Source organism: Ixodes scapularis, unplaced genomic scaffold (genome assembly GCF_016920785.2).
Source record: "Ixodes scapularis isolate PalLabHiFi unplaced genomic scaffold, ASM1692078v2 PGA_scaffold4__175_contigs__length_147842914, whole genome shotgun sequence".
NCBI classification, from domain to species: Eukaryota; Metazoa; Arthropoda; class Arachnida; order Ixodida; family Ixodidae; genus Ixodes; species Ixodes scapularis.
Genome location: NW_024609879.1, coordinates 85,620,965 through 85,644,776, shown reverse-complemented (window position 1 = coordinate 85,644,776; position 23,812 = coordinate 85,620,965). Strand labels below are relative to the sequence as shown.

General features: G+C 47.5%; 1 protein-coding gene across 1 annotated transcript in view; it reads left to right on the top strand.

Moving 5' to 3' along the window:
* The window catches only part of LOC115330542, a 32,393-nt gene extending 15,959 nt beyond the window's left edge, over positions 1-16,434 (top strand). The window contains exon 2 of the mRNA XM_029992401.3: positions 16,203-16,434. Coding sequence (XP_029848261.2) covers positions 16,203-16,417 — 215 coding nt within the window. The 3' untranslated portion in view covers positions 16,418-16,434. The remainder of the gene's footprint in view (positions 1-16,202) is intronic.
* Positions 16,435-23,812: the final 7,378 nt, after the last annotated feature.

Here is a 23,812-nt window from a genome sequence, read left to right as displayed (position 1 = left end):
TAAGAGAGAGCGAGAGCGAGACTGACTCGACACCATATCGAAAGTTCGGCAAAGAAGGTTCGAGTGTCGCGTTCTCGGGGCAAGGATGAACTAGAACTTTCGAGAAAACAAGAAAGCAGGGCGAAAGTTACGTCTGGTGCAAGAATGAACGTGAACCTTCTAGAAGTCCATGACCGAGCTTTAAATTCTCGGCTGTGCGGGCGGCAATATGACGGGCCGGTCCTTTTATCGTGCATGTGTTTAGCTCCTTGTGGATTTCCGGGAAAACGTGATGACGTAAGAGACTTGGATTTCCAAAATTCTAGCTTGAGGAATTAACTACCTAAAAAATTAAAAAAATAAACTATTTTTTTTTTTGGGGGGGGGGGGGTGTCTCATTTAGGTAGCTGGGTGTTTCTGGTTATGACTTCTAGCGCTACCTTTGGTCTGAGAAGGAGCGTTCGGCGATGCGTAGTTTATTTTTGCAATAAAAGAAAACCTGCAATTTTTTTGTGACATCCTGTACCAGTTTTCCTTTGGTGATTTACCCGCGCAAGTAATGGTGTTCAAAAATGAAAACGATGCAAACAAGAAGAGTTTGACGTTGTATAAATATAGTGTAAGCACGCACATGGTACGCTGATTAAGAATGAAACAGCCCTACATTTTACACTAGCGTTGACCGTATCGAAAGTTAAGGGCGCATCAAAAGCTAAACCTTGTACACATATACTGTCTGTCTATGCTGGAAAAAGCGGTGGAAAAGCTGCATCGTGACGTCGCCGCTGGGAGGAGCCTAATCTCCATCGCCAACAAACTACATCGGAAAACAACTGCACCGTGACGGTGTCCGGTGACGTCGCCGAATAGTGGCGATTGAGTTGAAACAACATCGTTTTTTTCCCCCACGAAGAATTTCGGAGAATCGCCGAGTGGGCTATACTTCGTTTCAGCTTCGGTCCGAGCGCGGCCGATGTTATGAGCCGAAGGGCCAATCAAACACCGCAAAAAGCGCAGCGTCATGGCGTGCTCTCTGCGCTTGATAAGACTAGCTGGCGGAGGAGCACGCACAGAGAGACGGTGAATACCGGCTGGTCCTATCAACTGCAGAGGGCACACCATGACGTTGTGCCTCTTTCGCTGTTTGATTGGCCCTTCGGCTCATAACATCGCCCGCGCTCGGACCGAAGCTGAAACGAAGTATAGAGCACTCTAAAGCGCACACCAGCTCGGAGCACGTGGAGCGAAAGCTCGCGCTGCAGAACCCAGGGATCGTGGGTTCAATCCCCGCTCCTGCCCGTTTCGATCTGCTGGATGAGCATCTTACCGGCGTGCGGTCGTGTACTGCGTGATGCACGTTAAAAACCCCGGGCTAGCAGTCATACTGCACTGGCTAAATTGCTTATCTACAGTGGGTAACAATGTCCCCAAGTTCAGGCAGACTAACCTCCTGCTGTATGAACCACTAACGACAAATTTTACTTCTTGACTATATTTGACTGCGTTAGTGCAACTTCTCTCGTGCTGCACAAGAAAGAAAAAATGTTCCTTCGGGGGTCAAATTTTCGGTGAAGTAGGAAGCAAAAAAGAAGAAAAGAATATTTCCCTCAAGTTGAGTTCGTAGTAGAAGAGGGGGAAGAAGAAAATCAGTTGTTAGTCCCACGGTGTGTATGGTCTTTTCTTTATGTGTATGTTTATTCTAGTTCAGCTGGCCTGGCCTGAAGTAATTGCTTTAAAATAAAGCGTATCTCTCTCTCTCTCTCTCTCTCTCTGTGCCTGAAATATGAACGAACTAGCTCAACTGAAGCCTGCTACCGTTGCTTGCTTGGCTTTTCGCTCAGCCAAATCACTTATATGGGGTGCACTCAAATGAAAACACAATCGTGTTAATTCGTGTAAGAGTATTTAGAATATTTATCGATAACGCCGCTGAACTTGCATCGCTCGAAGAACCTCCTTTTCGTGAGCGCCTTCTCTGCTTGAGTTTGTTGGAAACACAGCCACTTCGAGCCGAGGCAATCGATGATAGCGTTGGTGACATCACCAAGTACGCGACTCACAGAGCACTGGAGAACACCAATTTTTTCGTTGCTCCCGATGGTTCCCTGGAAGCCGCCAGCGGCGTAAAAGCGTAGAGCTGCGAGGACTTGTTGTTAGACCGTCAGCACACGGGGCTCTTCACGACAACGCTGGAGCTTTCCGCAAACCTGGTCGCACAGCCAGCGAGTCACCCGTTTGGTCAGTTGGTATTCGCCCACAAACCTCGCATCGCTCGTCGCGAAAGCATCCCGGCGATCTCTAAGAACTCGATCCGCTGGCGAACCCAACAGTAGAGATGCATATGTTAGGGTCGCCAACTTTTACGATGCAGATCGATCTCTGGCTTCGTCTCGACCACTCAGTTAACTGCATCGTCAAAGTGCATCGTGACGACATTTTGACGTCACCGACAACTGCATCCTTTTACGAGCATAGCTCGAACTGCAAAGGGAAAAAACTACATTTCAACGTCATGTCACGTGACCCGAGAGAATAGCCAATCAGTGCCCAATGCAGTTTTCTGCATCATTTAGTTTGCGTTCCAGCATAGATAAACTGCTCAGGCAGATATATTTGAACGCTCTTAGTACTTTATTACCTTCAGATTTGGTGTAAGTTGTCTCCTGATTGCTGACAATAGAAATAACGAAACATTCTAACTCTGAGTTGATAGAAAAACTCCGCCTGCTGACAGCTGCCAATCATCTCAGCGCAAATTATGAGTATTCACTGCATGCCAAGGGTCGCATGCTTAGAACGAGTTTTTCCTAGGTTATTTCATACAATCGCAATTGTTCTTGACAAACAACAATGTTTACTCAGGAAGCGGTCACATGTGAAGCTTAGAATATTTTGTATTGATCGTGGCACACGTGGCAAGTTGTATATATATATATATATATATATATATATTGTTTTTACAATTTGCGAAATAGAATGTTCCTGGGTTACCTTGGTCTCTAATGCATGTAGCACATAAAAGAGTTCGAACTGAATCGCAGTGGGAAACAAGAACAATAATGATAAACAAGCGTGTAACCACGCGAAAACTGAGGGCATTGCACGTATACAGAAGGCAAGCTTTGTTTCACTAAATACATTATCAGTAAAGTATTTGGTTTTATTGTGCGAGCGAAGCGGAACGTACACGTGCGAGCATACTGCCCTGAACTACACTTCCAGTGAACAAGCGCACCATCAAAAGCATCGAGCTCGCTTTCATAGCTTTTGGTGCGCTCAAACCTTTGAAAACACAATTATAATAAATTCTATTATTTCATTTTTTTTATTAAGTGCGCTTATGATCTTTTTTTTTTTTTTTTGTCTTTTGCGTTCTCGTGCCATTTTCTTAGTTATATATATTTTTCCACAGGTCCGGCAACTATAGTCTGTTTCATCATAAGTAAGAGCCGCATAATAAAAAATGTAGGCAAAGAAAAAAGAAAAAAAGACCGCGAACACGCGGACACACATCAAAAATGCATTGTGACGGCGCATTCAAAATTTGACCTTAGTTTTTTTTTAACGTGCATTACGCAGTACACGTGATACACGGTTTTTTACAAGTACCGCCAACTATTGTTGTGAAAACGCGCAAGACACGTGCCACGAGCGGGTGCTCCGCCGCCATTCGCTTTCAAGGGCCAGTCACTTTAGTGCTGCGCCGCCATTTGCCTCCAAGGGCCGCTCGAGATACGGGCTTCGTGCACTGGCACCTTTGAGGTTATTTGAAAGACCAACGCAAACACATCGAGGGGATTTAGTCCCTACAGGTTCTTCAGCGTGAGCTCCGTGCTTTGAACGGAGCTCGCGCTCGAGCATATCTCCACGTCCTCTGATCTGCGGCCACAACACAGCCAACAATCCCCCACCGCACGTGGTTTAGCCTAGTGAGCTAAACCAAATCCGCTACGCTTAGAGTATCGGCCCTCTTTTCCCCGATATTGTTGTGGGCGCCATCATCTTGGTGGTTAGTAAAAAGCAAACGCAACTGCTGATCGTCATGATTCAAAAGTGCGACTTCCTCAGCATTAGTTTCGGTGGCAGAAAGTTCACGTAATATTGCTTTGCCTTGTCGCGAACTGTTTAAACATTTGTGGAGGACGGAAAAGCGTTTCCTGTGATTTCAGATAAAGCTTCAGATAACTGACAACTATCATTTTAAGCACCAAGATGTATATGAAGCCTAGCTTATTTAGTGGCTCCCCGACCGCATAGGCACAGAAAGGGAACGAACAGCTTGACCTCGCGCTCCAGGCGCTGGTTCAGCGGCTTCATCAATCCGTAGTGTTGGTTGCGCTTCGAACTATGGTAAAGCAAAGCAAATATTCAGATCTTAGGGTTTCACAAGTCAAACCAACAAAAATCATTTAACACGCCCAAATAAAAAAAAATTGTAGGTTTATTTTGACTAACTGGATACTTTCTGATGTGCAACCGAAATATCAGACTGGCATCCGTCGGGTTGCGGGCACCTCGGCCGATGTTTAAACCCGACAAATATGGATTAATGGGCCAGCACGTTGGCTCAGAGACGCTGAGACGGTTTATTGTTTTGTGTTTTGTTTCAATAACATTGACACCAGGGATGGGCAAAATACATGCAAATATGTATCGAAATATAAATACAATACACTTTGTCCAAAATGTATTTAATTACAAATCTAACTACATTTCCAAAAAAAAACATTTAAGTACAAGATACAAATACAACCAAATGTATTTGCTCTCCTCCAAATACTTTTGCAAATACATTCCTCAAAATTTGCGTCGGCGACTTCACACCTGCAATGGGTTTCTGGGTATCTCATTTTAATTTTGCATCTCACACTCGAAAGTTATTGTGCGAGGCTCTAGTAACGTAATAGAATTATAATAAAGAAAAGTATAATCAGCTTGGACGCAAAAGGTGAAGAAAGTACAAAGCTTCAAGCAGCTTTTTTTGTCGATTAGATTTTGGTACAGACCAACAAAGAACCGAGACGACCAAGACGCGCAGCACTAGCTAGAAATTTTTTTAATGCTGCAACTTGCACCAGTTACGAAAATTTGGACGACCCTCCCATTTAGAATGTTCCAGGCAAAAATATGGATGGAAACCTGGCTGGAAAGCATCACAAGTTGTTACAGGCACTTATTTAGCCAGTCTGCCTGTGAACGTCGATTCCGTAACCATTCTTGCCCTGGACTGGCACCGTCATCACAAAGTCACTAAATGCTTGTGCTTGATCGAGATACACTGCATTCGGTGCAGAATGTAGTTTTCTTCCTGCTCTGGACAGTGACAATAAATTTGAGGGATGTATTTTCGCCCACCAAATTGTATTTAATTACAATTGTATTTGAAATACCCACGTTTTAGTATTTAAATACAGGCGTCAAATACATTACCCAATTTGTAAATAAATACAAATGCAAAATACACGAAGTATTTGAAATACGTATTCAAATACTTGTATTTGAAATACTGCCCATTCCAGAATTTTGCCACTTAAAGGGCCCATGAAACGATTTTTGGGTTGGGATAAATTATTTTAGATTGTGATTTTACTAATAGCACATCGTTCAGTGGACCAAAAGAAAAAGGTAGAAAGTCAAAAGCCTGACTTTCAGTGCGAAAATTTGAAAACAGAGCGGACTATTTCGTACCTCCTCCCCCTCGCAACCTCTCTGCCTTTCCACTGTGATACATCCGCGGTCCCAAAAGCGCGTCAACGGGTCCAAACTGACGTCACACGCAACCGGACCTCGCTTATTCCCTTCACCCCTAAGCTGATATTGTGGTGGAAGCTACGCGCTTGCCGGACCAATCAGCCGCCTCCCTTTCATCACCTGACTTCATTCTCTGCAGCCACATTTGCACGCTCACGTGGCAAGTGCGGCTGGCCCAACGAGCACGTAGCTTCAACAGCACTGTCAGCTTCGGAATGAACGGGGTGGGGAAAGCAACTTTTGTCTGAATTTTGAGCGACGGGCTAATCTTCTAGGGGGAGAATGGATGTGTCCGGATTACACAAACGAGAGTGCGAGCAAAAGGGGACTCCCCCTTTTCGTCTTCTTTAACTGTTTGGTGGAATGCGCGATTTATGAGTTGAGGAGGAAAGTTAAACAGGAAAAAGTTGGAAAAGCGTTTCATGACCCCTTTAAGAGCCGCCGAGGTGGTTTTTGAAACAAAATATAGTCAAACCATTCCGACAAGCATAGTTTGATTCCGAAAATGATTTTTGCAAGTGATAAAAACATTAAAATGTTTTCGCATATGTGGCGGAATCTGAAATGGCAGAATGCATTTCATGGCGCCCATTTCATTTGGATCGCGTCGGACATGTGTACCGACGCACAGTAGAGCGCACAAAAGTAGCTGTGGTGCACCCGCAGCCTCGCGCTTGTTGTTCTGACATCTCTGGCTCCCTCACTGCGGGCATCCAGGCATCTGACACCCGGACACCTGGCGCTTTTTCTGTCTTTCACGTGGCGTTCCAAGCGGCACACAACGGAAAATGCACATCAAGCTTTTCTTGAACACGTGTCGCCATCTGTACTTTATCTTAAGAAACTACAATTTGCCGTGACTGAATGGGGAAAGTTTGAGGTCTTATAACATTCTTAACGTGTAATATATCAATATGGAAGTTCTGTAAAATGTAATATCGAAGGATGCTTCGTAATTTAATGCTTCGTTATTTTGATTAGCTGACGTTTATAGTGCCATAAAATAATACCATTCTAAACTTTATTTTTTATTTTAAAATATACATTATCTGCACAGTTCGTTGCTTACATTTTTAATTTATTACATCCAACCGAACGCTCACGTAAATTATCGTAGACGATGGGACGTTATAACTCGAGAAATCATTTCTTTTTCAATATTAGAGACGGTGGTCTATTAAAAGCTGAATGATTCACTGACAACTAAATATAATCGTAATATCGAGACATTAAAGTATTGTTGAAAAACAGCTCCTTAATTTGACATTAACTTTATAATTGTAAGATACATAGAAAGAAAGTTATAAGCCGTCAAAAAAGCACCAAAACGTCATGCACGGTAAGGTTTCACCTTAATGCATCGGCACTTGGGCTTTCGCCTTCAGGTCGTCTTATGGATAACATAAGAGACCCTGTAAATATTTTTAACGCGATCCAGTCGGATACTTTACACAGTACAAAACTAAAAAGTTATTCTTTCCACAACTAATGAAACAGTTTCACCATTGATAGTCCCTCTCACGTTGTAAAGCACCTGACAACCGTTTCGAGCACATATATTACACGACTGCTCCGTCAGCGTTAGCTGGGACTTGGGTTCTTGGTGATTGGACAAGATGCTCAGCAAAACAAATGCAAACTACTCGAACAAAAATTTACCTTATTTTTGATGCAATTACATTTCTGAAAAGCGTTTTCAAATACACAATTCCAATAAAAATAGCAATGTTTAAATATACGGAAGAACGTCAAATATACTGGAGCATTCAACTATAAGATGCAAATACATGCAAAACCGAAATATTTATCACCTTCAAATATTGTTTTTTTCAAAGGCATTTCATTCTAAAATTTTAACGCGGTAGGCTAAGGATCTCGTGTCGTAGTGAAGCCGGCGTTAGTGGCGTGACGAGACAATCGAGGACTCGGAAATTCTGATTGGTCGATAGGGTCATGACGTCACAGCCACATGAACTCGCGCGGGAATTCTAAACAATCCACAACGCTCACGTGAAACGCGACGTTACGCGTGGAATGGAAGTGATTAAGAAGCACGATACGTAATGCGAAATGAAGGTCGCCGGATGTCTCAAATGATTTCCCCTTATAAAGCAGAGCCTTATGCCAGAAGTTTGATTTATCTACCTTAAGAAAGAAAGTGCTATCGTCAAAGAATGTCAACCTTGAAGTTTTTTTCACAGCTAAAACTCACAAGAGTAGGAACCCGTTTAGGGCTATAGTTACGGAGAGGGATTCGTGGCGGGTGGAAGTGTGGGTTTTCTACGCAAACACTTGTCTGCTTTGGATCTGGGGGATCCTTTCCTGGTCAGGAATTCTGAAGAAACTTTAGAGTTTCTGCAAGGAGGAATCTTTAAGGGGACAACAGGTTTTCAATAGACGTGGAGGACCTTTTCTATTTAATCCCTCATGAACATCTTTTTGACGCTGTCAAACTTAGTATTGAGGCAAATGGAGGGGTCCCATTTTGCAATGCGTGCGGTCTCTCAGTCGAATGCTTTTTGGCGCTGCTGAACCACTACCTTAACTCCATTGTCGCTTCCTTCGAGGGAGAGCTGTGTGTGCCGAAACGTGGTATATTTATCGGTTCCGCTCTAGCACCGGTGCTGTGTGACATTTTTCTCACAAATTACGACAAGCGCATATCTGAAAAAATGCAACAGAAGAAACATGTAAAATTTTTTCGTTACGTAGACGATTGTGTGTGTGTCCCGCCCTGTAATTGCGGATGATCAAGCGATCGCGGTTCTTTTTTAAACTGTCCGCAAGCTGTGCTTTCGGCTTAAATTTCACCCAAGACACCGGTCTGTGATCGGCTGCATGCAGTTTTTGGATCTTGGGCTATATTTCGGTGCGGAGCATGCCTGCTGGGCGTATGAGCCCCGCTCCAAGAAAGGAATGTTGCCGTTCAGCTCGGCTCACTCCAAGTTGGTGAAAAGGGGCATTGCTTCATCCTGCCTAAAGGCCGCGCTAAAGAAATCTTACCCAGACCAGCCGAAAAACAGTTTTCATTTTCAACTCAGCAGTCTTGAGGCGGCAGGGTACCCCCATCATGTTCTTCGGGACGTTTCCGAGACCTTAGCAAAAAAGATGAAAAAAGACAAACGCGCAGTGTGCGAAAGGGCTCCCATGGAGGGTAGGCAGGCCTGTTGTCTTGCCTTACATTCACAAGATGTCCCACAATCTGAAGAAGGTGGCCCATCGCTTTGACATACCAGTCGTTTTTTTCTGCTCCGGACAAACTATCTTCGCTGCGTAAAAGGATAAGCAGATTGGGAAGGAATTGGTTGTGCCGCAAGAGTCCTGCAAAAAAGCGACATGTCACTAAGTTCCGCGAGTGCGCCACTAGTATGGTGCCTGGTGTTTTGCGTGTTATCCCGCCCACACATCAAAAGTGGTCCCAAAGTGGAAACAAATGACGTCACAGAAGCCGGAGTGCCATGCTGTTGCCTGTCGCGATCCTGGCGGTTGGCCATAGAAATGCTGGCAAAAAGCAAAAGCGAACGCGAGTGTAGTTGTGCGACACTCGTGTTCCAACTTCCTGCTGCAGTAGCTTCCGTTCCAACCAGGCGTCCCAACTTCCGGCTGCTGTAGCTTCCGTGGACTGTCGAAGTGAAGAGCGACCTGCAGCAGAACAGGCGTCTGCCACATTCACCACAGCTGTTGGAGCGCCGCCAGGATCGCGACCGGCGACAGCATAACGCTTTTATGACGTCATCAGGCGGAAATCGAGGGACCACTTTTTTGGCCGCGGTAAACACACCAGTCGGAGACGCGTTCCAGGCACCATAGCACTCGCGTCACGTACAAAATTTCCCCGTCCTGTGGTAATGTGTACGTTAACCAGATGGGGAGGTGCATCAATGATAGGGTCAGAGAGCGTGCTTTGGCGATCAGGCAGACCCCGTATGGCCATTTAGCGGTCATCTGTGATCGTTGCGATTGCGGGCCCAAGTCTGGGAAGTGGAGCCCCATTTTTGGTGACACCTGTGTGATGGGCTATTGCAAAACACAAACAGCCAGAGAAATTCACGAAGCCTTCCTGATTAGGTCCCACCACGACAATTCTTGTGGAAGCGCTCGCTCGAAGACCTTGTCTGATAAAGAATTCTACTATTTGAAGTACCAATGACGCTGGCATTTTACCGGCGGGGGGGGGGGGGGGGGTAGTACCATATCTTTGTGTTCTGCCAAGCGTGCCTGCTTTTAGAGCACAGCTGTTAGGGTCCCGTTCCCGGCTTGAGCGGCGTCGCCGTCGCCGTCGGCGTCACCAAGGTCACCCCAAGGTCACGTGACCCCCAAGGTCATCCCAAGGTCACGTGACCCCCAAGATCACCACAAGGTCACGTGACCTCCAAGGTCACGCGACCCCTCCCCTAGGGTCACGTGGCCCACAAGGTCATGTGACACCCGAAGTCACGTGACTCTCCAAGTCACTTGACCCCCCTCCCCCGAGGTCACGTGACCCCCGTCGATGTCACGTGACCCCCCGAGGTCACGTGGCCACTCCGAGGTCACGTGACCCCCTCAGGGTCACGTGAACCCCTCCCCCGAGGTCACGTGACCCCCCCGAAGTCACGTGACACCCCCCCGCAGTCACGTGACCACCCCCAAGTCACGTGACCCCACGCGACCTCCCCGATGACGTCATCGTCACTGATGACGTCACCGGCATCCGCATCGTCATCGTCATCATCACTGATGACGTCATCAGTGACGTCACTGATGACCTCACCGGCATCCGCATCGTCATCGTCATCATCAGTGATGACGTCACCGGCATCCGCATCGTCATCGGCATCATGGATGACGTCATCAGTGACGTCACTGGTGACATCACCGACATCCGCATCGTCATCGTCATCATCGCTGGTGACGTCATCGGAGTTCGCATCGTCATCGTGACTGATGACGTCATCAGTGACGTCACTGATGACATCATCAGCATCGTCACGTGACCCCCCAAGGTCACGTGACCCCCCCCCCAGGTCACTTCACCCCCCCCCCCCAGTACCCTTCCCTCCTCCTCCTCAAGAGCTGCGCTCTAATTCGGTGTTACAGAGAGTTGTAAACGGCTTTATTTTTTTTTTTCTGACGCAAAGTTTTATTTTATCGTTATCTTTCACACAAACGTCCTTCCGCCTTGGGGTCGTGGAAGTCGGGGATGAAACGCGCACAGTGTAGATCGTTCTTTTCCTCCTTTATATTTTTCACGGATGTTCTGTGAGCTCCGTACGGTTCGTGGTCAAGGTCACGTCAAGGTCACGGTACGTCTTCCCGACAGGGACGGCGCTAGGAGTTTCGAAGTGAAGAGACAGTGGGGAGGTGCACCAAATATCAGGGTCCTCGACTGCAGGCACACTTCCAAACAAGGCCAACACGTCGAGCACGGGGGGAAAATACCTTTCTCTCTGTCTCTCTTTGTCTCCCTCTCTCTCTTTAGGGGTTGTCTGCGAAAAATTTGTGCCCTGAAAGCTCCCAAACGCAGACGCCAAGCAGCCTTCCTCAAGGGTAGCGGATTATCCTTCCTCTCTAGCGGCCGCCTTTCCATCACTTTTCGTTTGATGGTTTCTTCGTGGTTCTGGGCTTGTCTTTTGGCATGTCTTTTTTGGCTTGCTTTGAGATGCTGTCGCCCACGGGCTCACTATAGTCAGTTACAGGTTAAGAAGGTAGCGGCAAATGCCCCTCAAAGGGAATCAGATATCCCTCCGCCACCTCCGTATCCAATAGCGTCCCACCGTTTGCGTGACGTCACGGCCAACGCGCGAGGAGGGTCTTGCCTTTCTGTACATATTTGCTTTATCTTTCGACTTTGACTTAGCATTGTGGAAGCCACGAGAGGGAGATTAGAGTTCTCCCCCACCGACGAAAACAAATACGACTTTCGGGGATTAGCTTCCCCCCCGATGGATACAAAGGCTGCTTTCAGGGGCTCGGTTCCCTCTCCGATGAATACAAAGGTCGCTTTCTTAAAAAGTGGGATCGGAGACAAGTGGGAATCCATTGAAGCGGAACAAGGAGCGTTTCCAGTGAACTCTTCTTTCGACTGCGGAGAGATTTGAAACGGGCGCATCACACTTGTGGGAGGAGCTTCTCCTACCTTCTTGACTTGTAACCGACTATAAAGGTATATTATTGGCACGGTGTGCTCATTGCCAAGGGAAGTGCGGAGGGGACGTACCGGGAGAGGACGTTCCAGGGGGGGGGGGGGGGGGGGGAGATGCAGCTTGTACAACGAGGTGACCAATTGCTTTTCTTCTCAACTGAGAGAGGAAGCAGATGCTCTGGGTACAGTGTAGTCTGGGTCTGAGCTTCTCCTGAAGACGCTCCGGACCTCCCCACGACCTTGCCTTAAGCATAAGCCCGCTTTCGTCCTCGCCTCCATCCCTCACTGGGGATCAGCGCCGCAGCGCGGAATACAGAAAGAAGCCGACGAGCGCCAGAAGGGGAGATGTTTCCTCTAATGGGCTTCATACTGTCTACGGTACGACTTCTCGTGGCGGAAAGCTAATAAAAGAAAGATAAACGGTACGAGCACTCTAAAGGCTGGAGGCTGCTTACACGGGGTCCTCAAGCCGACGCCGTAGGCATTGATTTGTATACAATGCCGTTTCAACTTAGGGTGGCGGGACATATTTTAGGAAAGGCGCCCGCTACCCCTTGTCTCCCCTTGGCGCCGTCTTTTCCAGTTAAACACGGCTTCTGTGGATTGACGGCAGAGCTTTTGCGCGGCTTTGCAGGAGCGAATATGTGTGTGTCGAACAGACTTGGGGAAAACGAGCCCTTTCAAAGATGCGAGTATACATAAATTAAATAGACATTGCCTATGACCGTTTGAGTGAACACCGACTCCCAAACATCCATGCTGCAGTCGCGATCGGCCTTTAGCCCAGTTGAGATTCGCCGACCTTACAACCACTCTGCCCCATCATATCTCTGCACCTGTTCTCTCGACATTGACGAATGAGCTAACTACCCAGAATCAAGTAAGTGTTCCTTTGATACAGAAAATATCCAGACGAAGTGCAATTGAATATAATTTAAAAGGATCCATTGCTGGTTTAAGGTCTTGCCTAAGTTCAAAAGTTAAAGTTGCCGAACTGCAACATGCTTTCAAAAATATTCAACAATTATTCGCTTTCGTTCTCTCAGGTTGCATCCAGAACACGTGAAAACACGAGTTTGGGTTGGCAATGCCGCGTGTGCTGCGCTCTGGACATTCCAAATATACGGCGAACAACCGACGAACTTGCATGGCAGCGTTCTTTTCGCTCGCTGCGTCAACAGTGTTTTGACGACGCGAGCAGCGTCGAAGCCACCGGGCCATTTTTGTCGCTTGTTTGCAACGTACTCGCTCCGCTGATTTAAGCCACTCTTCCCGTTGCCGCAGCAGTTCAGCACTAGCTCCAACCAGAATGTCTGCCAAGGCAATGTCTTTAAGCTGCCCTAAACCGACTGCTCACGTAGTGTCGGTCTGAAACCCATGTTTCGGAAAGGATAGTGTCACCAAAATTTTCGAGATACTTACCTCTAGCGTGGTCACCCGAAAGGTTTTAATTCAGAGTTCATCCCCGAAAGGTAAACCGATACAAAAGCTCTCAAGATCTATATTATGTTATCCGAGCTTAGTAAAAAGGATAACTCCACAAAAAAATATAAACACTCCTCCCCCCCCCCCCCCCCCCCCCCCCGCCGTTTTACACCGAGGAATTGCCCCCCTTAAAATGGAGGTCTGGATCCGCCCCTGCCTTATGCTGAGACCACGAGCTCCGCCTTCAGCGCGAGCTCGCTGCCTTCCGCAGTGCTTTGGTTGCGCGTGCCTGCGCGTTCATTTTGTGTTATCGAGGGCAGAAAGCTCGCGTCGAGGGCGCAGCTTCTATACTCTGTTTCATACTTAGCGCGCAACGCTGTCGAAGCTACTGGCGTGAGCGCATATGGCTTCATCTATGGTTTTATTTGCACGAGAACGCGTGCAAATGATCAACGAGATCAAGCCCCATGCTCGCGCCAGTAGCTTTGACAGCGTTGCACACAAAGTATGAAACAGAGTATAGTCTAAGCTTAAGGGTGAACGGAGTATAGACCTTTCCAAAAACGAGCGTGTGGCCGGTGCCATTTGGAGTGTTCGTGCGCATGGCGCGTGCTTTGCTCGCTTTCGAAAGCGACTAACACGCTCGTGCTGGGCTGTGAAGTTCGCACCTGATCTGTGATTTTGTAAACACTGAAAAGGTGCTGTTGCTTCTGCTCGCCTGTCCGCTCGCGCTCGCTAACGACCTATCCGTCGTGTCGAATATTCGGGTTGGCAGTCGGGGCCAATTTGTGCCATGACGGAAATTGCGGACCTCTAACGATGTCCGGTACGCGTGCGTGGCAAGGAGGAACAGCACGAGCTGACAAAGGATGAAGAGCGGGCGCCGTAAAAACGCTTCCGGTGCCGAATGTGTCACGAGAAATACGACTGCTCTTTCCGCCCATCTGTTCAGGAAGAAGGCCTACTAGGGTTTTTAATACTGTTTGCTTTTTCCTGTAAAGGTCAAGTGACTCAAATACGAACTCCGGATAAGTGTTTTATGAACATTCCAGGCTTATTGAGGGCACTATTCTCTAGAAAGTATAAACAACCCGCAAAAAATAAAAACAAAGTATCGGAATCAACGAAACATTTTATTCAAATAAACAGTTCAGTAAAAGTTCAAAAATCATTTCATGGACTTTTTGCCCCCCAGTTGTTTTTCTTCGCGCTCATTTTTGTACTCGGTAAGAAAAATCTAATCTGGCCCTCTGGCAATAACAGTCCGTGGTTCTTGCAGCATCTTCACTTTCGTTGTACTATAATTAAAACGATTGTAACAGGCCCTAGGTTTACCTAGAAAGGGGTACGCAAACGGAATGACGTAACAGCGAGCTCCCTACCTCTCGCTTTGAAGTCGTCCAGCGAGAAGCGCAATGCATATCGCGCTCGTGACGTCAAGATTTCCTGCACGACCAAAGGTACCGTAGTTTCGAGCGTTGCCGCTTGGTGGCGCCGACGAGTGACAATCTCGCCTAGTAGCAATATCCGAGAACTGTACGCCCTATGGCTTGCCCGTAAAGTCATTCGCGTTCATGCCGGTATTTTATGTGACGAGCGTTCAGTTTACAGCGTTAGTTTCACATCGCAGTAGTAGTAGCTCGAGAGAATCAGCAAGTATAACTAACCGTCAGAACCTGGAATGGGGAAACCGGCAAGCTATGTATATAAAGTATTCGCTGGGTGCCATATTTGAGCGCGTTATTTAGAGCGCATCCTTGAAGTGTGTGAAGGGAGGTTATGGGGAGTAGTGTGATTTGGTTGACCTGGTAGAGGTCCCCACATCCTCAGATCAAGCTCCTATCTATCGCCTGCGAAAAACGGAGATCTTGATGATGTGGAATGCATGTTGCGGAAGCACTGTGGAAGCTGTAACATATACAACGTAGTAAACGCGTAAAGGTACGTTTATACTCCAACGTAACGTCGACGGGCGCGGCGTAGCGCAGCGCACACAGATACTAATTGGTCGCAGAAATCGAGTTCCTGGCCGAAGGCTAATGAAAGGCGCGCGTTTTGCACTGCGTTCACTCCGCTCAACGTCGGAGTATAAACAGCCCCTTAGCGTTCCCCCCAAGATAAGTAACTCTACGAGCGAGTCAAACTGCCGCGAACTGACGCTGCTTCTTAGAAACTCAAGATCTAGCGGCACTCCAACGGAGCTTCACAGACCGCCACTAGATGCAATTTTAAAATATGTTAGTTCGTTATAAAATTAGTGTTGTTGTTTTTTTTGTTTTTTTTTTTCTTTTTTGTTGGCAGCCCAGAAACACTAGTTTAGTGTTGCTGGGCTGCCGGCACAACACAAACTATATCTAAACAAAGAAATGAGTGCAAACATCTCGTTTCTGTACCCCTTTAAGCTAGAGCATCGAAGGATGCGGACACGAGAGCGCGGCTTCGAAACTTGTTTTCGTAGAAGGAGCGTTCGCGCTTGAAACGTACGAGCAAGGAGCGTGGGCTACAGCTCTGAAGGATCATGAAATGGCTTAATAAATTTCAAAATCGCAACAAGGTCACTTGAAAACCTAAAAAAAACAAAGCTACTTGTTTCTGACGTATCCCAAAGGCGCGCAAATACACAGGATTTATATGTTCTCTGTTACGCCATGTCATGACGCCACAATATCACGTGACGTCAGATGACGTAATAGTGTCACGTGGTATTCCAACGTCACGGAATGGTGTCACCTCATTCCACGGTGCCATGTGACGTCAGGTCACGTTACACCATGACTCCTCGTTTGAACAAGGCTGCATGTGAGCCTAAAAGCTAACATTGTAACTGCTATGCCTTTAAAAAAAAAACTGATGCGGCGACATGAAGTTTCTTTTCCGGTGAATCAGTGCTTATATCTTTTGTTTTCATTCATGTGCAAACTAGACAAGACCATCTACGCGTTCGGTGGAATCACGGACCAGGGAGGCGAGGGAACGGTCCACCAGGACATCCTGGTCTTGAGACTGGGCCAGGACGACAAGGCGGACAGGGCCCCGTCTGGCTGGCAGCATTGGGGCACCCTGCCGGGATCCCTGGTCGGCATGGAGGCCGTTCTCTTCAGCGCCGGAGACGTCAACACGGGCCGGAGATACAAGTGACTCCTGGAGCACGCGAACATAACCCCACCATGTTATGGGCGTCATTAAAAGGATATCGTAATGAATTGCCACGCTGTCCTCTATCCATATCAGAAACTTTAATGCCCTGTCCACTGGAGCAACAAATGAAAACAGCCGACACTGACAAGCCTAAGCACGTCTAGTATGCAAGCGCAGGTTTGCAACTACTCATGTTTTCTTCACGAACACCGAGAGACTGCAAGCCTGGCAAAGGTACACAGCGCGACACTGTTACTACAAACAAGCAATCACGGCGTTAGTTTACCCTTACAATATAAAGGGTGTCATTAAATTTAGTAATGTATAAAATGTTCATTTAGGGCATCAACCTCAGGGACAATATTTTATGCCTGTCACTGCCTTTTCGAAATGAGATCCGAAAAAGTGCCGATGACGTGTTCGCGTTAACAATGTCGTCCGGCGTACCTTCGCGTGCGCGATGCACAGGCTTGAGTCTTATCGGTGTCGGTTGTTTCTGTCTGTTGTTACAGTGTATCGCGATGCTCGCCTTCCACACGCGCCAGACAGCTCATGAGTCATGACAACAAGATAAAGCTATTCGCGACTCCAGCAAAACGGACGACACCTAGCGGGAAAAACACTGAACTGGCCGGAACAGGTCCTTACGCGATTTCTGCTCGACCCATGTGGCTTCCGTGATTACATGTTGACGGCGGTTGCCATGATGAATCCGTTGTCGCGGTGACTCAGCTGTTATTAGGGACTTTAAGCAAACCATTACTGGTGTTCCGCGTACCGCACTACTGGAGCCTTCGAAGCATGCTTTCAAGCGCGCGCCTAAGTGATAGCGTGACCGCGAAGAGCGCACTTAAAAGCAGGCTTTAAAAGCTTCAAGAGTGCGGTAGGTGGAACATGGTAACGGTTTGCTAAAAGACCGTATACCGTCGTATCAGTGTGCTGCCTAGGTCGCAGTGAACGCAACCACAACCGTGTGAACCAGACAATGTGTTTTTACCAACGTTCATCAGCAGCACCGTAGAAGGACAGTAGGTCCTTCCATCGCTTCACTGAAGAAGGTCCAACCTCTGGAAGCCCGCTTACGCCAATACATCGCCGCGAGTTTTAAACGTAGGGAACACAAAATCAAAGCAAACCACTTTGAGGCTAATGCTTGCTTGCTAAAGCCGAGCTTTGTGCGTTTAGCTCGCACATGGCACGTCACGACCTTTTTAGACCACCATATTTGCCCGATAATGGCGACCCCTATTCGCGTCTCCAGCTCGATGCTCGCCCTCCCGCGGCGGAAACGGGAAGCGCTCTAGTGAGGGTCCCCCGGTTCTCCTGCTAAGCGGGCACGGCGGAACTGCTCGCGATCATGGCTCGCGAAATGTCCTTTCCGAATGCAAACAACACTCTTCACTGTCCCAACGTAGTGCTGCGGTCGGTATGGGATTGTACCTAACTAGAGAGTTTTAGTATTGCGCATAGAATGAGCATAGAAGCAAACGCAAGCGATGTGTGTTTGCGTTAAGGCCCGTTCACACTCTTGCGACCGAGTACGACCGAGTACGACTGAGAGAAACGAGGATCTCTTAAAACTTCTTAAATGTTTTTAGAATGAGGGAACACACTGGTATTGTGGCGCCATCTATGCGGTGACCCTGGAACTGCATTTCACAAGAGCGAATGTTTTGCGGGATTTCCGAGGTCAAATGTGCGTAATAACCATAGAAAGGCTCGTTTATAACATTGACAAAAGTTTTTTGAGCCAAGAAAGAAAGAATAATGCGCGAGAAATAAAAAAAAAAATATGCCGGACCGCCGAGTTTACACTGCTTCCCAATAGATGGCGCCAGTGTGTTCTCTGGTTTAAAAGGTTTTAAGGAACCTAGGTTTAAGAGGACGCAAGAGTGTGAACGGGCCTTTAGAGTTGCGTGCCCCACGTTGTACGTGCGCCTCATCGCCATGCGCCATCCAAGACCGCGATTTTGGGCTCCGCGCAAGCGCAGTGTGGGACGCACAAAGCCAACGCAAACGCACAGCGCTTGCGTTTTCTCGTTATCGGAATAGTAAAACTCGCTCCTGTTTCACCGGTTTCCAACGCCAACGAAACATGCTGCAGTGAGCAGACGAGCAAGCAGGTAGGCTTTCCTTCGAACTGGAAAGGCTGAGATTGCCAAACAACGGAACGTAAAAATGAAAGTAAATAAATGTTATGAAAAAATTGGTAACTAAAAAAAAATTTGGGGGGGGGGGGGGGGGGGGGCATTTGGTTTGGAAGGATACTGACGGTGACTTTGGATGTTTTGCCGATTGTCAACAGTCGCGACTTTGATAGCAAAATAAAAATATACCTTACCCAGAATTAATGTAATTTCACATGGATTTCTCACATTGGCTGGAATGTTTTCATTGATTTAGCCTATTTTATTACTTGGTAATTCAAAATGCCACGACTTTTGATTGTCATATTTATTCGCGCGTTTGAAATTAGATCATGACTTATAAGCAACAAATTATATTAGATCTTAAAAAATAATGTATTAAAATATCTTAATTTTAATATTATTATTATTAATACAAAACGCGGCAATGTATGCCCCGAATTAACGCCAAGATCAGAAAAATATCCATTTAACCTTAATAGTATTTCAGAACGTATAATTTTGTTTTCTTTTTAGCATATGAAATGTTCTGACATCATTATCAAGATGGACCTGTGGTTCTCAACCATCGTTGTTTCGCGGACCCCTTGTGGATCCGCGGAAATAATGGAGAACCCCGTTTGTGGTGAGAGGAGAGAGAAGGTATAGCTCAAATATGATAATGATTTAATAAATGGATATAACTAAGGGCTATAAAAAAAAACTTTGTCTCATCCTGCGATGTACTAAAGGCCAAAGCCACAGGCCGTCAGGTCCAATCCCGTTCCACACTATACTATGACACGCTTAGCATTGATTAGGGGTGGACGAATAATGCTCGAATCCAAAAGCGCCACATCATTTCTATAGCTTCGACGGTGCAAAGAGCCTATATGTCGTGGCTTTCTTTGCGATGTAAAATTGTTGAGTCACTCAGTGCTCTTCGATCCGAACCACTGTCCACCCGTCCCCTCATCAGTGTTCCAAGACGCGGGCACCGATTCGTGCATCGAAGTGAAATACCGCACAATATCAAAGTGGGTCGTGATTGGATCTGGCAGTCCGTAGCTTTTGCCTTTTGTCCATTGTAGGGTGAGACGAAGCATAGTGTAAAGTAGACCTCTCTAATTTACATACACATGAGAAACCTCGCCCGAAAACTGAAACATTACTTATCGACCCGGAAAAAAATACAACTTTTATTGCCGGGCTTGACTGATGAGACAGGGCTTCGCGACCCCTAGAATGTCTTTGCGGACCCCAAAGGGTCCACGGACCCCCATTTGAGAACCACTGAGATAAACAAACAGTCAAACACTGGATGTAATAAAGTCCTATATGCGTCACGCGTTGCTATAAATGGAAACACACACACACTTCAACGGTCTGACACTAATTCCGTCTTTGGGTTGTTGCAGTGTGTGTGTGTGTAAAACTTTTATTGAGCCTGCAGCAGTAGCCCTAGACTACCGGACGCGGCCTCGCGTCGTCGCTAGCACCCTCCGAGGACTTTGCCTCTCTAGGAGTGCCGCGATCTGCTGGACGGCCTGTAGTTGTACCTCGCAGTTGTCGCTTTCGGTGGCGTCTTTGAGTTCCGGTGGAAGGTCCGCCTCTTGGCTTGCTTCCCGTCTTCTTTTGGTGCAGTCCCACGCGATACGCGCAAGCGTTGCCCTGTCGCTTTTACATAACTTACACACGTCGTCCTGGAATAGGTCTGGGAGAATATGCTTCCCTATTACTGGAGTTAACATGCATCTTGTTTGTAATTGTCGAAATACCACCGCCTCCTTCCTCGTGAGGTTGGGGTGGGGTGCTGGTAGTAGCTGCCTGTCTAGCCTGAATGTCCTAAGCATTTCTCCATACTCACGAGGTTCGTAATGTGATGACTGGCCGCCGGCTCGGTCTCCCAACGCGCGAGCCATGGCGTCCGCCACCGCATTTCCCTCCTCGTGAGCAGGGTACCATTTAAGTGTTAGTTTCCCGCAACTCTTATTGACCATGTGTCCTCGCTGCGGCCTGACTAATTCGTCCTGCCATGAAGTTTCTTCGCGCCCTCATAGAGTCACTGAGCACCACTTTTACTGTTGGCAGGGAGGCCGCCAGTGCGATGCAGGGGCGGCGCCAGAATTTTTTTTCTGGGGGGGCGCTGCATGAATATACTGAATTCGGGGGGTGGGGGGTCTTGTTTTCGTTGTTTATGTTTACCTTTAAAAATATTTCTGCTGACGAGCAGAAATCTCACCTAAAGTATACTTACGCAATTGCGGAGGGCTTAGCGCTGAATATAGGCATCATCCAATAGACATTTAGATAGAACGTTTTCATTGGATATCATTTAATCCATATACTCTCTCTTGTCTACTGAAAATGCCCCTCTTTTGTTTCTTCTGTAATTAATCCCATTGAGTATAATAGGAACCTCATTATTTTTATGGCGTTTTGTTTGTCACTGTGAATATCCAGATTATTTAAAAAAAACATTGCAAACTCTAAATGAATGTGTCCTTTAAAAAAAATGTTATCTCAGACGTGCGCAAGTTCGTCAGCGGAAAAACCACGAGGAGGATCGCACTGCGTTTTCAAAACTCAAACTTGTTCGATTCACTCGCCTGGTCCTCTCGACTTCATTTCTATGCAGGAAACCCACGAATCTTGACATGACTTATGCGTGACTGAGGTTTCGTGCTTTCTAAAGCCAAATTCTTTGTCCAGAGCTTTTTTCCAGTAACTGCAGCCACAGCTGCCAAACGTGGATTTCTCCTTCGCTTCGGTAGAGAACATTCTACAGGGATATCAAAAAACGGAATCAACTTGGGTGCTGTATTCTAGCCAAGGAAATAACCAGTCAGACTGAAAGCTTACAGTCTTTTTTCTTTACTTTTTCGGTGGGAAAGAGTTCACTATTGGCTGCAGCGGCGACTCTGTCTTATACCTGGAAATGTCCAACTGACCTGAAAGATCGTCGTTTCCCTCCGATGCGGTCTCGTCTCGTCTCATGAAGAAGAAAACTCGTCGCTTTCACTGTTCCTTGTTCCGATGAAGGATGATGGACTTCGCTAGAAGCGCTGGGAAGGCCACCAGGAAGACTGTACGGCTGGGGATGATCCTTCCGCTGCTGCTCGATCTCCAGGTTTTCTGAACCTAAAGAGGGCGGTTCGGAAGGGTCGCCGTCCTGCTTCTTGACACGCTTGTTGGAAGACGAAAAAAAAAAAAAAAATCTGCGGTTGATCTTCTTTGCGATTTTGTGTCTCCTTTGGAGTCTTGAAATCGGGCTCAGCTGCACATGTTCGGTTCAGCAGCAGAATTGTTGGGGCACTTTTTTTGTGTCCGTCATCCTGGTAACATTTGGCACCGAGGCTGAAAACGTAGCAGAGCAAGGATGGCCCTTGAAAATGGTTTGTTATGTTGAGACCGGCAGGGCCAGTTTGGTCCAGGTGATAGATTATGGCCCCGCCCCTGGGACTGTCTTTGTATCCTTCTGAATACTTTCCAAAGATTCTACTGGGGAATCCCAACAGACAAACAGACAAACCGGCGTTGTTTCCTACGGCCTCGCTTAGAGTCCCGCTCACCTCTTTCCCCCTTGCTTTTGGCCTTTCGTATTCACTGTTTTGAGCAGCAGTGCACTCGATGCCGCCGCAGGGCAAGCGGTGCGTTCCGCGAGCACTATGGCCGCCGTGTAGCCTCTCCGATAGGTCGCGCGGCAATGGCACACACCCAAAAGAGGAAGAACCTTCACGTTTCCTAGAACAGATTACATTCCCCAGGAAGTGAGCGGAACAATCGAGGGCCCACTTACACAAAGACAATCCAATTGAAGGAAGGAAATTACGCTGGACGGTGGTATGATACCTACAAGGTTGAACTCCTGGATCTCGCAGCCGCGCTATTGAGTGTGGAAGCCAAGGCATTAGTAAAATCCTTCCAGACGAACAGCCGAACCGGCATCGTCTACCAAGCGAGGTCCCTCTCGCCTCTTTCCATCTCGCTTTCGGCTTTTCCTGCACTTGGTGCCGCCGCGGGGCGGTGTAATCCGCGAGCAACGTCAGCGCCGTGCCGCTGCTGAAGGTCAGGCGGCTATGGCACGCACCCAAAAGAGGGAGACGCGTCCGGATTTCGGGAATTCTTCACAAAAAACCAGAAAGCTTATTCTCGACAAAGGGGTCCTGCAGGGCCCGCTTCCACCGAAAGAAGTCAATCAAAGTAAGAAAAGTACGCTAGATGGGAGTGGTATGTCTCTTCCAAAACCGTTTCTTCTAAAAATAGTGTCGTGCTTCTCTATTCTTATATTTTATTTGCCTGCTTTGGGGGGAGGGGGGGAGGGGCTTCCAAGGACGTATGGCTGGCTTGAAAGGACGAATGCTCCGCGTCCATTGCTAAAGTGCCCGTAATGTGCGGCGTTAACTTTCCTTTTGGGAAACCACGACCTTCGCTTTGCGGACTGAACTCCACCCCCCCCCCCCCCCCCCCGACAGCTTTTTTGGGGGGGCAGGCAGAAATTTAAGGGGGGCGGCTGCCCACCCTTGCCCCCCTGTAGAGCCGCCCCTGGTGCGATGGCCACCTCCTCCGCTACGCGCAACCAGACTCACTGCGTCGCGCGATGACAGTTGGTTGCACTATCTTTTCGCGCGGCGCGGTGCCGTCGGGGCGGAGTTGCGCTCCGATAACAAACCGAAACTTAACCCCCCGTCGAATTTGTGCGGTTTTTCAGAAAGCCGTAAAATGCTTCGCGTGCCTTCTATCATTCTGCAATTTGTTGATTTAGTGGTTTTCCATGATGCTGAGCAATTTTCTAATTTAAACCATGCCCTTAAACACAATATTAAAAAAGTTAACTACGCAAAAATAATTAACAAGTTAATTATCCCGGACATTAATAGTTTTCTTAAATGAACCCCTGGCCCAGGACCACAACGCCACAAGCCTTTTTTCGTTGCGATGAGTAGTTTTCGCAGGAACGATTTGGCTTGCGTTTTCTGAAACACCCTGTATAACCTTCTGAAGCACTCTCTCCTCAGTAGGCATGGTCGATTTGCTGTGTGCTTATAGGTTTTTCTGCAGCTAGCACCTTCTGCTTAGCAGGCGTGCTGCGCTGTGTGCTTATATTGCCACGCACGTAGTCGGGCGAGCGCGTGAGTGGCCGAGTGGTTACCGCGCTTGACTTTCCGCACGAAAGTCAAACGCGGTAACCACTCGGCTACGCACGCGCTCGCTCGCCTACGCGCTTGGCAATACGCCCTTCTGGAGCACCCTTTGCTTAGTGGTCATG